This window comes from Rana temporaria, chromosome 2 (assembly GCF_905171775.1).
Source record: "Rana temporaria chromosome 2, aRanTem1.1, whole genome shotgun sequence".
NCBI classification, from domain to species: Eukaryota; Metazoa; Chordata; class Amphibia; order Anura; family Ranidae; genus Rana; species Rana temporaria.
In genome coordinates, this window is record NC_053490.1 from 447015988 (window position 1) to 447033600 (window position 17613).

Here is a 17613-nt window from a genome sequence, read left to right on the forward strand (position 1 = left end):
TAATGACATGCAATGATATGGATGGAGTGTATATTAAAGAGGAACTTCATCAGGCTAGCCAAAATTAAAGTAAACAGTACTAAGTACTGTAGCTGCTGACTTATACAGCACATACTTATCAGCCCATGAAATGCAGCTTCCTTCCTCGTACTCCAAATCATTGCAACTTTTATGTCCCTTCCCATGCCACCATTTTGGATTCAGGAGCTCTCTGGCCACTTCATGATCATTTAGGTGGCTTCTGATGCTGTGCACACTTGAGATTGATGGATTGCATGGAGACTGTACTAAAGCCACCTGGGATGTGTGATGTGCTTCCCAGGAGGCTGTGGGTGAAGCTGGTGGGCTATGGGTTATGCAATTCTCATCTACTCAAGCAAGTGTTTATTTTGTGGGAATGTCCTAAGTGGTTTGTACAAATAAGGGCAGACTGTAGAAGTTCTGCACGATAAATAACAGAGAGTAATGCCGCGCACACACAATCTGGCTTTTGCCCGGCCAAATCACATCGGAATTCCGACGGAATTCCATCGGAAAAAAATAGAACATGTTCTATATCTAAGGAATAAAATTGGGGTGTGGGGGTAGTGGCGCTGTCTGTTCAGTAGCCACTGGCTAAAGAAAAAAAAAAAAAAAGGCACACGGCAATATATATGCAGTAATGCACACTAGTTCCACCAGAAATGGCGTCCACCAGCCTGGAATTATGATATAATGCTAGGCACAGCTGAGTATATCTAAACCAAAATATGAAGCAGCATCTAAACCAAAGTAATGTAACTATATAGTGAGTACCTAGAGTGGAAAACTATTGCTAGTTAGACCAAACATACTATGTGGATAAAAATAGGCGCATATGTGTGAAATAGATACAAATAAAAATAAATTGAACTAGAACTCCGCTAGCAAAATATAAATATATGTGAACCTAAAGTGAGATAAAGTCCTGTGATGCCCGTAGCATAATAGTTGAATATAAATATAGTATGCACACAATTGTGCAAAAAACATCAGCATATATCACCAAAAAGTATTGAATCCTGTGATAACCAGAGTTGGATATATGTACCCAACTGTGTTGGATAATGAAAAGTGTAACACAAACACCAAAAAGTGAAACCAAAAAGTCATAAGGTCAATCCAAAAATATGTGTAAAAAATTTCACAAAAATCAGCAGTAAAGTGATGAATCCTCAAACAGTTAATTGAAATTAAAATTCAACTTGAGTGCAGTAATCAGCTTGAACCAGTGCTTCTTGCTGTGCTGGGTGATCACACTTACAGTTTGTGTAAGCGCGGTGGTCCCGGTGCTCCCCCACTTGGGTCCCCACTCACCAGAAGCCCTCACCCCTGCAAGGGTAGGGTGCAAAACATGCTGCGATGTCTCTCAATCCCAATCCTTCCTTCCCTGAGCTCTCTGGGAATGACTTCCACCAGGTGGCAAAGATCTTCCTAATCGTCCAGACTCCTCCAGAAAAAAAGACAGGCTCCCATAGCGTGATATGTAAAAACCAGGGTAAGCTTTATTGCACTACCAATAAGAGCTTGGCGTGCTAAATAAAATATGAGTGTGTACAAACAGTGTATAGTATTGCCCATAAACTAATCAGGACAAGGATAATTAAAAATAAAATTGAATAAAAAATAAAAAAGTTGAAAAAATAGTAAATAAAAGATGGGGGCGTGGCCGAGCCGAGCTAGGAGATGGCTGCCTGAGAACAGAGCTCCTGCCACCTCAGAGCCTTTCATACCATTAGCGGCGATTTATACCCGATTCCCCTCGCCAGAATAATGGGCACAGCATCGAGGCAGACTTCGACCTCCCGTTCCCGCTCGCCACGGGAACATACCGACGCTCCTGACCACACAATCCCGGAGATGTTCCGGACCGGCCGAGGGAACATGGCGGCCTACCGCCAAGGAACGCGGGGAGGACGATCACAGGCCTCCTCATCCCAGACACAGGACATTATCTTGTCCGCGGCCCTGCTTACTCCCCCACCGGGGGCTCACGGCGGAACGGAGACCGCACTGGTTGACACCTCAGCGGCGGCACCCATCACCATCGCGGACCTGAGGGCTGTTGCATCAGACATTAAAGATGCGCTCACAGCAGCCATAGCGGACCTGCGCTCAGACTTCAAGGCACTAGATGTGAGAGTCACAGCCACGGAGAACATCCTGGAGGACCATGACCTTGTCCTCCAGCGCTCGACGAGGAAAATAGATGACCATACCCTGCAGTTGCGGGAAGTCAACCGACACCTCGAGGACCTTGAGAACCGAGGACGACGCCATAATATGCGTGTGAGGGGACTCCCAGAGGCCGTAGAAGCTGATCACATCAAACAGGAGGTGACGGAAATATTCAACTCGGTCCTCCAGAGACCACCCGCCACACCGATAGCAATGGAGAGAATCCACAGGGCACTGCGCCCCAGAGGCAGAGACACTGACCCCCCCAGAGACATCGTTTGTTGCCTCACAGACTACGGACTGAAAGAGGAGATATTGAGACAAGCAAGGGGACAACGCCTCCAGCACGAAGGAGCCCAGATCCAGCTGTTTCAGGATCTCTCAGGGATCACCCTTAAGCACCGTAGAGATCTGAAACCCCTGCTCGATGCCCTACGGGCAGAAAACATCCGATACAAGTGGAAGTTCCCCTTTGGCCTCTCGGCCACCCATCAAGGCCGCACCGCCCTACTGAGAGTACCTGAGGATCTCCCGCATTTCTTTGAGACCCTGGAGATACCGCCAACACCGGTCCCCGAGTGGTACGCCATGTACCGCCGCTCCGTAGGTCGCTGGAATGGCCCTCAAGCTGAAAGAATGGAGACGCAGCCCACAAGACCCCGCAGACACCGGTCCCCATCGGGGTCCCGCCAAGCGACGACCGCGGTGGGGCCCAGAAACGACCGAGGGGCGCTATCTTCTCCCGGGGCACGGAGGGCCCGTAGAGATTATTGAGAGTTGGGTAATATGCCCCTTGGACCTGTTGCCCGCTGTTGTTGGCGTAACTACTACCCTGTTGCCATGGTTGGGTGTTTTGCAACTTAAGCACTGTGACTGTTTGACACTCGTCCCAGCCCATTGAACCGTCAGCTGGCTACCGCACGGCACGAGATCCAACGCTGACGGCCGCCGAGACTCAAATGATTAGAGAGGATACCTCCGCCTGTCATTGGATCGAGAAAACGCCGAACGACTCCGCCCCTAGGTTGCATGGACATCGCGCGATTCATCCGGCCCTTGCACTACACTTCCCAGGACGCACTGCGCACGTCACCAGCACCGGAAGGAAGATACAGCAACTCCCTCTTCCGGCGATACGGGGCTCCGTCACTTCCGATGCGACGCCGGAGACGGAGATCCGGACCCGGACACCAGGAGCACAACTAGGGACGCACGCACCGGACGGTCGGCTGACCCGGCTCCAGAGACGAGAACCCACCCGTCGTGGAAGAAGCGAGGACTGCGCCGCCCGCATGATGGACCGTTCCACTGCTCGCGCGGACCCCCAGGTATGGACTGTATCCAGAAGTCACGGTATGCTTCCCCCGGTCCCACCTTTTAAGTACCATGCAGCGGCCCCCACACCCCTACAGCTGGGGTGGGCCATGACTACGAACCGGAGGCGAGCGGATCCTTTCCAAGCGCAGTGGTCCCCTGGGATAGCATTCTTACTCCGCAGTGGAGACGAGACTAGACCCAGATATCCCTGCAGGTGGACAGCCCAACTCCTCCCGGCCTGACGAACTGGAGCCTGCTACAGGCCGCCACATTCACAGCTGACAAGGACCGTTGGGATGAGTATACACCGGTTGACCCTCCCCTACACGAGACTGTTCCAGTTCAAAGAGCCCCCATGTTCCCGGGGTACACGGTTAGGCAGTTATAAATGTTTTGATGTTAGAGGCTGGGGAGTCGGGTGGTCGGGGAGTTGGGACGGAGGGAGGGGGTGCCCTTGTGCTCCCCCCCGGGGCGCTGGTGGTTACTGGGGGTCCACAGTGTGGCCCCGGGGCTCCCGGCGGGCCGGGGAGGGGATTGTTACAACAGATGGCGCCCATTACAGCAACCCCCCCGGGAAGTCACTCCGAGACACAAGGGAAGATAGAGCCCGGTCTGACCATGAACCGTCCCTTTGACACCGCTGCCCTGATAGCCTCTAGGCTCTCACCCCTAGTGTTGACACAAGGTTGTATGCTCTGGGGTGGCACACCCCACTCAGGAGTTTCTACTTAGTCTTTGTAGAGTTTTTTTTTTCTTTCTTATTTTTCCACCAGATCCGGCTGTGGCCTGGTGAGGTTTCGGCCAATCCCCCCGAGCGGTAACGTGCGGAGGCGCCTGGGCCGGTTAAGAGGCGTGGGCTCCCCGCACGACCGCGCCTTACCGATTGTGATACACTTAAAGTAGGTGGAGGGACTGTATCCCCCCCACCTAATCGGTAGTTGCCCCCTCCAGAGGAGGGGGAGTCTTGATCACCTTCTCTCTACCTCACCCTCCCGAGGAACAGACCACAATACCCCACCCCCCCTCCCCCACTGTAGCAGACACTAGTGGACTGAGTGCCCGAACGCAACTCACCTCTTCGTAGTCGTCTGACCTCAGTGACATCCCTCTAGAGGGACCCATTCCCTTGACCACATCCAGTCCCGCCGCAGCTCAACCATACCAGACGCCGTCACACGGGAACGCGACCACGGCCACGCTCCTGATGACGGCCCCACCGTCGAAAGCGGCTAGCCCCGCACTGAAAGTAATCTCCCTGAACGCACAGGGGTTGAATATCCCTGAAAAATGAGCCCAACTCCTCCTGGCCATGCACCGCGCGAAAGCAGACGTCGTGTTTGTACAGGAGACACACTTTAAGACGGGAGCGATCCCCAAACTACACAACTACCATTTTCCAACAACACATCACGCCACCAACCCGCAAGCCAAATCTAAGGGGGTTTCTATATTGATAGCTCACCGCTGCCCCTTCACGGTCACGGAGATAATGGCTGACCCGGAGGGCAGGTACCTATTCCTGAAAGGCTCCTATCTGAACCACACCTTCACACTGGCCAACATTTACGCGCCTAATGCACGGCAAGTAGCTTTCTTCCAATCGGTATCGGACACACTGACCCCATTTAAGGCAGGCACACTGGTGCTGGGGGGCGACTTTAATATACCCCTCAACCCCACACAGGATACGTCCACAGGCACCTCATCCACCCCGTTCAGAGCACTAAAGAGGATCAAAGCACTCCTTCAGGGCCTTCTCCTACACGACACATGGCGGGCCCTACACCCCGTAGGGAGAGACTACACGTTCTATTCGCCCCCGCACAACCGGTACTCCCGACTCGACTATATTTTGGTGAGTCAGGAAGACTTGCCCAAACTGACTTCAGCGTCCATCGAGCCCATGTTCTTGTCAGACCATCACCCGATCTCGGCGACACTGTCCTTCCCCCCCTGTCACCCGCGGACGAGGGTATGGAGACTAGACCCCTCCCTGCTCACGGACCCGGTCTTAGCTAAAGATCTGGAGGTGTCTCTCGAACAGTACTTTCGAGAAAACAGACCAGAGGACACAGCCCCCATCATCAATTGGGAGGCACATAAATGCGTGGTGCGAGGCCTCCTGATAGCTGCGGCCGCCAAACGAAATAAGGAACGGCGTAAACAATACGACGATTTGTTGGATAGGATTAAAACACTAGAGGCCACCCACAAGCGCTCACGAGCCTTAGCGACACTGCAGGATTTGAGCCAGGCTAGAGCCGAGCTCCTAGAGCTTCTGGGGAAAAGAATTAGACGAAACTACACCCTAGCCAAAAAATCCTTCTACGAGCACGGGGACAAAGCGGGCAAAATGCTGGCCAAAGCTCTGCAAGCCAAAAAAGCCAAGGCGACCGTCCACTCCATGACCGACGACAAAGGCCGTAAAATACAATCGTCACCCGATATTGCTAAGCTATTTGTGCGGTACTACTCGAATCTGTACAATCTGCCATCCCCGACCACGCCACAAACTCAGGCTTCCAGACAGAAATCGATAGACGACTTCTTGAAACTATACGGCCCCAACAAGCTATCAGAAGCGGCTACTGTAGATCTAAATAGACCCCTAGACTACAACGAGGTGGGATTAGCCCTGAAACAACTCAAATCAGGCAAAAGCCCAGGCCCGGACGGGTTAACAACAGGGTATTACAAGACATATGCGAAAATCCTGACGCCCTATTTCGTAGCGGCCTTCGCCTCCGCACCCAAAGCCCCCCCCCGAGACCTCTTGACTGCACACATAGTAGTGATTCCTAAACCCGACAAAGACCCTGCAGTAGTCACTAACTACAGACCCATATCGCTCCTCAATGTGGATCTCAAATGGTTCGCCAAAACGCTAGCGAATAGGCTTCTCCCATACCTGCCCACTCTCATAGATCGAGACCAAGCCGGTTTTGTCCCTGGCCGCGAGGCCCGAGACAACACCATCACGGCCTTAAATATCCACCACTGGCTCACCTCCAACAAGACCCAGGGGTTCTTCCTATCACTCGACGCGGAGAAGGCGTTCGACAGGGTGGCGTGGGACTTCATGCAGGCGACTCTCAGAACCACCAACCTCCCACCGCTCATGCTACAATACATATCCCTGCTCTACGCGGGCCCCACAGCGAGAGTCAGGGTGAACGGCCACCTGTCAGACGCCTTCTCCATAACGAACGGGACCCGTCAGGGGTGCCCCCTGTCTCCCCTGATTTTTGTACTCACCCTGGAACCCTTCCTGCGCCGACTCAGGTCCAACCCGACGATCAAGGGCATTGATATCAAGAACCATACTTACAAACTTGCCGCGTTCGCGGATGACATCCTCCTCTTTCTTAGAGACCCCCTCACAACCATCCCTAATCTTATGCTAGATCTACAAGAGTTTAAGACCCTGTCCAATCTCCAAATCAACCTCTCCAAATCGTCGGCCCTGAACGTCTCACTGCCCCGAGCACTGAGGGATCTTTGCCAACTAAATTTCCCCTTTCAATGGAATGATAAAGCTATAAAATATCTGGGAATCCACCTCCCCACATCCCTACAGGACCTGTACTCCCTTAATTACTCTCCATTGCTTCAGGCGGTAATACGAGACCTGAAGGGGTGGGCCCCGAAACCCCTGTCATGGTTCGGCAGAATAGCGGTAATCAAAATGAACGTGCTACCCCGGCTTCTATATACTATGCAAGCGATCCCCATTAGGCTCCCCACGGCTTTCTTTTCATCCTACAGATCTGCCTGCGCAGACTTTGTGTGGCATGGTGCCCATCCGCGCTTAAGCTACGCGAGGCTCACGGTCCCGAAACTAAAGGGGGGCCTGGGACTCCCTGACCTACGCAGGTATCACTTGGCCTGTGGCCTAGCTAGAATAGTAGACTGGGCCGCCAATGGGGAGAGGAAACAATGGGTGGGCTTGGAACAGTCATTTTCCGCCATCCCACTGTCCCATCTGCCGTGGATCTCACAGGCCAACACTCCGCCTACGTGCAAAGACCACCCCCTCGTGCTCCCCTCCCTACGAGCCTTCCGGGAGGCTTGCGCTAAACACCAAATATCTGACCAATGCGGCCCCCTAACCCCCCTAAAACTGAACCCAGACTTTCCGCCGGGCATGCATACTGCTTTTATGTCCGACGGCTGGCCTCACGAGACGGTGCGGGCGGGTCAGTTCTATGTTTCGGGCAGACTAATGCTCCAGACGGAACTGGCCGTCAAAACCAACAAAGACGTATTCCCATTTTGGACTTACCTTCAACTTCGACACTTCCTAGACAAAACGGCCCCGAGCCTCCAATGGTCCAGACCCTGCTCCCCGTTCGAGGACCTATGTGCCAGCAAGGGACCACGGAGGCATCTGATCTCCGTCGTCTATGATATCTTGTTTGCCACACACTCCTCCAAAATCCACTGGGCTAACCAACAATGGGAGAACGACCTGACACTCGACCTTACGGAAGAGGAATGGGAAGCGATTTACAGGCGAGCCCACAAGGGATCGGTTAACGTCCAAACACAGGAGAACGCGTACAAGCTCCTATCCAGGTGGTACAAAACTCCGCTGAAACTGCACAGAATTGACCCCACATTGCCGAAGGTCTGCTGGAGGTGCCACCGGGAGACGGGCTCCTTTCTCCACATATGATGGACGTGCCCCTCTCTCCAAACATACTGGAGGGAGGTCCACGAACACATTACACGAGTAACCACCGAAACGCTAGAATTCACTCCTGCACAATTTCTCCTACACCATGCCCATACGCTGCCGAGGGGATACGACCGATCCCTGGCCATGCACATGGTCAATGCGGCCCGGATGTGCATCCCGCTGAAATGGCTGTCCCCACACTCTCCCTCCCTAGCGGAGTGGTTCCACCGAATCCAGAAGATAATGGAGATGGAGGACCTAATCCACCAAGCGTCAGACAACCCCACGAGGTTCAATGAGACATGGGCCTGTTGGAGGCACTTCACCTCAACGGCCGACTATAGGAAGGTATGCCCTTGACATCCACAACCGTGTGACCATGCGTCCCTCCTCCTCCCGCTGAGCTGTGGCGGAACACCCATCCCTCCCATCATTCCGCAGACAACTAGATCCCCCCCCCCCTGGTCGGAGCGTCGAATACGAAGGAGGGTGATAACGTGATTCTAGTCACCCACCCGTCTGGGCATCCTGTCCAGGGAAGAAGCAGTACACGCACCTACCCCCAGGGATAAGCTCTGCCCGCACTTAGACACACGGTAGTAGGCACAAGAGCGGTTCGAACCCATCCCACACTGGACCCAGGGCCTATTCATTCTAAGGGTTAATACTGGTTTTGATACATAATAGTGCCTCAGATCATCCTGCCTTATCCCACAATGTGTTATTACCATTATCATTTACCCTGTTCTGTGTTATATGCAGCGGCTGCGTCCGCAAGTGCTAGCTTTGCATACACTTGTAATTGTTGAATACTTAATAAAAAAAATTTATGGAAAAAAAAATAAAATAAAAGATGAGCTGCCTGCGATAATCGCAGATGTGCAGACACGGCACTATCAGTCCGGTATGTATGTGGTAGCAGCTGCCGGACACCGTGCGTTCCACTGGGCTAGTTAGCTGTTCCACCCGGAAGTGCGTGTAACCGCTTTACGCGCGTTTCGTAAGGTAACTTCTTCTGAACCTGCTTCAGAAGAAGTTACCTTACGAAACGCGCGTAAAGCGGTTACACGCACTTCAGGGTGGAACAGCTAACTAGCCCAGTGGAACGCACGGCGTCCGGCAGCTGCTACCACATACATACCGGACTGATAGTGCCGTGTCTGCACATCTGCGATTATCGCAGGCAGCTCATCTTTTGTTTACTATTTTTTCAACTTTTTTATTTTTTATTCAATTTTATTTTTAATTATCCTTGTCCTGATTAGTTTATGGGCAATACTATACACTGTTTGTACACGCTCATATTTTATTTAGCACGCCAAGCTCTTATTGGCAGTGCAATAAAGCTTACCCTGGTTTTTACATATCACGCTATGGGAGCCTGTCTTTTTTTCTGGAGGAGTCTGGACGATTAGGAAGATCTTTGCCACCTGGTGGAAGTCATTCCCAGAGAGCTCAGGGAAGGAAGGATTGGGATTGAGAGACATCGCAGCGTGTTTTGCACCCTACCCCTGCAGGGGTGAGGGCTTCTGGTGAGTGGGGACCCAAGTGGGGGAGCACCGGGACCACCGCGCTTACACAAACTGCATAGTGTGATCACCCAGCACAGAAAGAAGCACTGGTTCAAGCTATTTACTGCACTCAAGTTGAATTTTAATTTCAATTAACTGTTTGAGGATTCATCACTTTACTGCTGATTTTTGTGACAATTTTTACACATATTTTTGGATTGACCTTATGACTTTTTGGTTTCACTTTTTGGTGTTTGTGTTACACTTTTCATTATCCAACACAGTTGGGTACATATATCCAACTCTGGTTATCACAGGATTCAATACTTTTTGGTGATATATGCTGATGTTTTTTGCACAATTGTGTGCATACTATATTTATATTCAACTATTATGCTACGGGCATCACAGGACTTTATCTCACTTTAGGTTCACATATATTTATATTTTGCTAGCGGAGTTCTAGTTCAATTTATTTTTATTTGTATCTATTTCACACATATGCGCCTATTTTTATCCACATAGTATGTTTGGTCTAACTAGCAATAGTTTTCCACTCTAGGTACTCACTATATAGTTACATTACTTTGGTTTAGATGCTGCTTCATATTTTGGTTTAGATATACTCAGCTGTGCCTAGCATTATATCATAATTCCAGGCTGGTGGACGCCATTTCTGGTGGAACTAGTGTGCATTACTGCATATATATTGCTGTGTGCCTTTTTTTTTCTTTAGCCAGTGGCTACTGAACAGACAGCGCCACTACCCCCACACCCCAATTGTATTCCTTTTTTATTTGTATCCTCTTGGGGATACAAAAGAGGGGGGCTGCAGTCTTATAATTTACATTATTTACATTTCCCACCTCTTATCCTAAGCGTGGGTATTCCATTTATTTTCTATGTTCTATATCTAAACTCCGATGAAATGTATTGGAATTTCCAATGAAAAAACTAAGATTGTGTTATACACACAATCAGAAAATCCAATGGAAAAAGTCCATCTGACTTTTTCCATCGGAAATTACGATCGTGTGTACGGGGCATAATGTATCCTCATTTTTAATTGTGAAAAGAGGTCTTCCGTGGGGTAATGCTGCTAGGAAATGTCATTGGAAGATAAAAAGGCTAAGGACAGAAAATTTCAGAGGTAGTTGGTAAAGTTCCTATTTAAAACAATATGTATGCAGAAAATAAAACTGTTATGTTAAAACCCACCTCTAGCTAAATCCATTTTTAAATTTTGAATAAAATATTGAATTTCTAAGTGCTGTATGTGTCCTCACAGAGTAGAACTTACTTTGTCAAATAGATAGAAAGTGAGGAGAATTTTCTTTGGTTCTTTTTTATCTGAACTCCCCTAACATAGTGCAAATCCCTATGCAAACTGAATAGCCTGTTTGCCTATAGTAAATCAACCCAATAGTATTCTGGGTTATTGTTAATATCTTGGAAAATCATTGTCTCATTCATTTCTTCAGTAACCAGCTTAATGTTGCTCCTAATCCAGCAGTAGCTCTCCAAAATGTAGAAGCAGGACAGTGGATGCCCCGATACAGAACAATCCTTATCCATATTATGATAGCAGTAAAAACATTTCCAGCTTGACTCTTGTAAAAAAATATGTTCATAAATTCACAGTTTTCTTCATCACTAATAAAATAAAAACACAAAGTGGACAAAGGTATATCGGTATATATATATCAGTGGATAAAAGCTACACCACATCCCATTAAATTGTCAAAAAGAAAAAATGCACCTTTGAAGTGTTATATTTCAAGAAATAAACACTGTTAAAAAATGTATTCATTTTTATTTATCCAAAATTGTGTAAATGTGAAAATGGCATATATAACATAGAATTCAGCATCCTGCAATAGTACTAGCAGCACCCCCAAGTGGCCAGCCCATGATCACAATCCATTAAAGTCTTTGTTAAGCCACTTTAACCTGTATACACAATAAGCACTGCCTCCTATTATAGTGTCCCCCTCTGTGTGTGATTTATCAAAAATAAATGCTGCAAATACCTAATTTCACTGCCGAAATTGCGATCACATAATTGGCCAGCTTTTTCCCTTTTCTCCTCTGAGAGATGCAGCGGGCGGTGCTGAGATTTCTCTGCTGATGTCAGTCTTGAGGGGAGGAGGGGAGGAGATAGCTGGCTGGTCATGTGATCTTAATCTCAGCTCTTAAATAAAGTATTTACAGCATTTATATTTATAAATTATTCATAGAGGGAGACACTGCAAAAGGAAGCAGTGCTGATGGTGTATACAGGTTAGTGTTATGAGAGCAGCAGGAGGGGGGAGGGGCGGCTCACATACAGACAGAGAGGGGAGGTAGAGGAGGACACAGGAGCAGAGAGGGGAGCAGATAGCAGGCTGCTGATGACAGAGGCACGTAAACTGACCACAGTGTCTGGTCTCAGCAGCCATTATACAATGTGGTCAGTTTACAGAGGGGTGGGGAGAGACTGGCAGAATCAGACAGGTTTTTTAGGTGTTACAGGGGGCCAAATGACACAGGACAAGCACTGTGTCATATAACATGCTTTAAAGGAGCAGGATCCATTTTTGGGGGGGGTTAACAAACACTTTAAGTAGGATCTACAACTACATAATAACAACTCAACAAACCAGTTCTCAGTGCAGTTCTATGGTAGTCAGATGCATTAATTATGGATATAGTCACAGCTCAACTCTATGCGTATCGCTTAGTGCTTCTTGAGGAGTGAGGTGGGGGTTTGTAATAACATCATTATCAAAAGATGATGTTCATCAATACACCAGTGCATGGAATGGACAAATTAATGCTTTATTCTGTTAGCAAAAAAAGTGGCTGCATATATATATAGTCTCCACCCGGGAAACCAAACTCCTTTAACATGTTTCACCCCAATTGACTTGTAAAAATGTCCTTTGTGGGTGAATCTCATTTAAAGGGGTTGTAAAGGCAGAAGGTTTTTTTATTTTAATGCATGCTATGCATTAAGATAAAAAGCCTTCTGTGTGCAGCAGCCCCCCTAACACTTACCTGAGGTTCCCTCTCTGTCCAGCGATGTCAATGAGTGTTTCAGCCGACCAAGATTCTCCTTCATGATTGCCTGAGACACAGGAGTGGCGCAATTGGCTCCCCCTGGGCGGGGTCGGCTTCATGTCTGAATGGACACAGGGAGCTGTGACTCAGCTTGGGTGCCCCCATAGTAAGCTGCTTGCTGTGGGGACACTCAACAGGAGGGAGGGGCCGGGATCACAAAAGAGGGACCCGAGAAGAGGAGGATCGGGGCTGCTCTGTGCAAATCCACTGCAACAAAGCAGGTAAGTATAACATGTTTTTTATTTTTATAGGGAAAAAAAATGAGACTTTACAATCAGTTTAAAAATTGTGGTTTCCTGAGTGGAGACTATATGTATGCAGCAAATGTATTGCTAACAGAATAAAGCATCAAGAATAAGCTAATTACAGAGTGTGACTCGTATCTTATACTACAGTGGTGGCACAGTGGTGTAGTGGGTTTCCTCTGTGTACTCTGGTTTTCTCCCACACTCCAAAGACATGCTGGTAGGTTAATTGGCTTCTGTCTAAATTGTCCCCATTATATGAATGTGAGTTAGGGACCTTAGATTGTAAGCTCCTTGAGGGTAAGGACCGATGTGAATGTACAATGTATATGTAAAGCGCTGTGTAAATTGACGGCACTATACAAGTACGTTAAATAATAATACAGTGATTGTCTGCTTCAGCATTAGCCTTTCCGGTATGACGTACGCAAACTTGCATTGAGACAGGATGGAGCAATGTAAATATATAATAAAGATCTTTCCTGGAGTTCAGCTTTGGAAAAGAATGATGAAAGCTCATCCCCAGCCAGCATGTTTTGGGGTTTATAGAGTTTGGAGGGTTATAAACCCTGATTGGACTTTATTTCTGACTGTCCCTATTAGGCAGATGTATACTCACTTCCTTTCCCACATTCAATATGTCATTGACAAAAGACTGTTATATTCCTTTTTTTTGTTTTTGCTGTCTGTGATTCCATTGGTAAGATCGCCACTCTATTCAAGTGCAAGCTCATAATGTATTGTACAACAAAGGAAAAACTTTATTTCTCATTGGGTTGCACAGCTTTGAACTAAGTAACATATTTTTTACCAGATAAAAAAAGGCTGACATTTATTAGGCTATATTTATTCAACCTGATGACAATGAGATGCTAAATCATTCATGCATGTTTCTTTTATCAGAACGTATCTCTATGCTGGTTTAGCCTATGGATCTGAGTGTTACTGTGGCAACAGCTTGCCCTCAATCCATGCCAAAGAAGATGAATGCAACAATGAGTGCAAGGGAGAGAAAGGCTCTGTCTGTGGAGGTGTAAATCGGCTCTCAGTCTTCCAGTTGCAGGAGCAGCAAGGATCAGCCAAGCAGAGTAAGTTTTTGTGAATCCTGTAAATAGACGCTATATCAGCTCACTGACCTGTCCATGAACCACTTCACAGCACCACACTTAAGAGATGAGTCAGGTTTAATTAAAGTTAATGGGGAAATGTACCATTTAAGAAAGCTGTTCTCATCCTAAGATTAGTATAAGTGTAAAAGTGTACATAAGTGTCTTTGCCTGGTCATTCAGCTGCCTAAGGGTAAAGCAGGAAAAGAACCCTTCTACTTCTTAAACTAAATAACAGAAACATTTTGCACAACTAGTCTAAATTGTATAGAGATAAATAGGTAAAGTGTAAGTCCCAATCACTAAAGTCATACATGTTATAACACATTAATGCAGGTTAAAAAGTCATTTTCAATATTTTTAAATCTGCAGCTTTCATTAAAATGAAACTAAGTTACACCCTGTTACTGCCTTCCCCTTGGAAGCCTGTATCCCCCCTTGCTTTTGAAGGATACTATTTTAGCATACATTACACATACCTCCCAATTTTTTTAGATGGAAATGAGGGACACCTATCAGCAAAAGTATGTAGGCATGGGGCACACACCCGTGCCACACCCCCTTAAAGGAGAATTGTACAAAAAAAGTTTGGTTAAACCCACAAGTGTTTTTTTTTTACCACTACTATTACTTTATATTTGCTTCTAGAACTTACAAATGCAGCAATTTAGAAATCAGATGAAAGGTTTAGCACTGGGAAACACTTTTTGATAGATAAAAAGTGCATTTTATATACATCTATTTAGATCAGACCAAAATGAGGGACAAATGAGGAGGAATGAGGGACAGAGGGGCATTGCTCTAAATCAGGGACAGTCCCTCTAAATCAGGGACAGTTGGAAGCTATGATTACACAAGCATGGTGCACCATTGTCACAATCAGAACCCCCATCCCAAACTTAGAATTTTTTTTAAGTTAATGTTGTAATACATATGGGAAATGGCTGCAATGAGGCTGCAGAACATTTTTTTTTAAAGTTGGGAAAAAAATATGGGAAATCGTATCAAATACTTACCATAATTTTCCTAAAAACACATCTCATTCAAAGTCCCAACCCTCCCCCCCTTTTTTATACCATCATTTTCCTTTCCTAGCACCAATACATTGCAGCATAATACCACATATATGCTGCCCTTATGGCGTCAGGAAAGTATTTTTTATTTTTTTTGTTTCCAATATATTTTATTAAGGAAATTCAAGGCAAGTGTACAGAGATGGCTGGATATAGCATACCAGAATTTACATGGGCCCAATGGCTATAATGCATTTAAGGAAATACAGAAGAGTAATAAAAGTTGTATGCTGAGTATTAACGATATTTGTAACTCATATGATGGACAGGATTTAGCAAATTAAATCCCATTCCATTAGGGTTTATATTTACTTTAAAGCTTCTGTTTGGGCATACTAAATTCTTCATGCAGCTGCCAGCTCCTTTTGGTTATAATTAATCAAAAAATGTGGCCTGCTAACTATGACAACAGCAGAATTTCCTGGTTTTCTGAGCGACTTGGCTGTATGTTGCATGACCAGTTTCCTCCACACCTCTCCTAGCTTTGAAAGATGTGCATACGTCATATAGAGTGCTCTGCACACTCTTCCACCCTTATGGCAGGCCATAGACGGAGAAAGTTTCCACTGGTTGCAGGAAAGCAATTCAGATTCAGACAGTGATGACAGGGGAATCTCTCCCACTGACCCATTGTGTTCTTCCTACTGGGGGGGTGATCCCCACCGGGAATGACAGCGGCCATGACAGCCACTTGCAATAATCGCATGTAAAATCCAGAAGGCTGGGTGAACCCAAGTTGATCAATCGAACTTGCCCGTACATAGTTTGAATTGTGTATGTCTGGCTTAAAGCCAAAGGTTCAGCCATAGGGAGCTTATGTCACGCAGACTTCCTATGTGGCCTTTAAAACATGATAAATCAGTCCTAATATATACAAATAGATTGCCAAGCACCTGATTAAACAGAACTTGAGTAACCATAGACATTTATCTACTAGTGCTCACATGATTGCATGCCGGTCTTGCCAGCTACCGACCATTAGTGGGGACTGAGAGCTGTCTTTGACAGTTCAGTTTCTATGCTGGGAGCACGCTGTGAGTGCACTCTCAGCACAGAAACATTGGCTTCCCAGTGACACATATGTGGCATTAAAGTCTACCCTCTTGCTGCCACACATAGGTGTTTTACAGGTGTCAACAGGTTAATATATTTTTTCAAGTGCAAGCAATGTAAATGTGAATATGACCTGGTATCAGCCTTTGCAGTCCCAGTACAACAAAGCTCAAAGAGGGGGAGGAATAAGTAGCACAAGGAGCCAACTAGGTTTGTTGCAATGTGATGGGCATGCTGATAGGAATAGAGAGCAGAGTGAATGAGAGATGAGCTGCCTCTTATTTTACTGAACAGTCACAGGATGAGGGTGGACAGGAGGCCTGTCGGTGAAAGTTAAACTGCAGCAAGGAGATCATGTTATTTTTCCTACTTGACAGAATTGTGCTGGGTGTGCTGTAAATCTCAGCACTGGGTCTACAGAAATACACATTTTTGGGCAGGTAAAACTGCTGTCACGCATGCACTTAACTGTTTGCCTGGAGCTCAGCTTTAACGTAGATCTCCAGTCATAAAAATGATAAATTCCTCTTTACCCAAACCACCCATCTCTTTCTAATCCTTAGCAGCATTCAAGAAGTATTACCACCAAGAAAAATAGGAATTTAAAAAATAGGAATATAAAAAGTAAGGGAAGGAGAAATACACATATATCTATAAATATATGTAGCTTGTCAATGCTGTGCTTTGTGAATCGAAGCATAATTATGTCAATATGTTCACCATTTCATATATAAATTCAGTAGATTTCTTGTTTATTGCAATTTTCTTGTATGCTGTTGAGCTGCAAATTACTTTCTGAGGTTTCTTCTCATCTCAATATAGTCTTACCTGATTAGTGGCTCCCTACTCTTTGACTGAAGCAGTATCACTGCCTTACAATTTATTTTTCTTACTCCCAACTGGCGTTAGGCAAGTAAATTACTTCTTATATGTGTGAAAATATCTGTAGCATATAAAATTCATCTAAATGAAAAGTAAACATCTTTGATAAAAGCCAGTCATACCCATGCAATCTGTTATTGGCAGGAAAGAAAATATCAACTAATATTCAAGCCATAAATTATCAGTACATATTTAAAATAATTCTATGGTTTGCTCATGCATATAAATTAACAGCTTAACTTAAAAAAATATATATATAAACCCTAACTAAATGACATTTAGTTTGCTAAAGCACTGTGTATCATAAAGTGTAGCTGTTGATATCCTCTTTGCAGCCACTTCCTATCTACAGTACATGCATGTATCCCATAGTTGGCTGCATGGCATTTCCCCAGACAGGTTTCATGGTGACAACACTGGACCATGTTTGAATAAAGTGTATCAAAAAAGCCA

General features: G+C 46.4%; 1 protein-coding gene across 2 annotated transcripts in view; it reads left to right on the plus strand.

Annotated features, from left to right (window-relative positions):
• WSCD1 (WSC domain containing 1) overlaps positions 1-17613 on the plus strand; it is a 285880-nt gene that overhangs the window by 144735 nt on the left and 123532 nt on the right. For both annotated transcript variants that reach the window (XM_040338467.1, XM_040338468.1), the window contains exon 4: positions 13950-14134. In XM_040338467.1, the coding sequence (XP_040194401.1) occupies positions 13950-14134 (185 nt within the window). The remainder of the gene's footprint in view (positions 1-13949; positions 14135-17613) is intronic.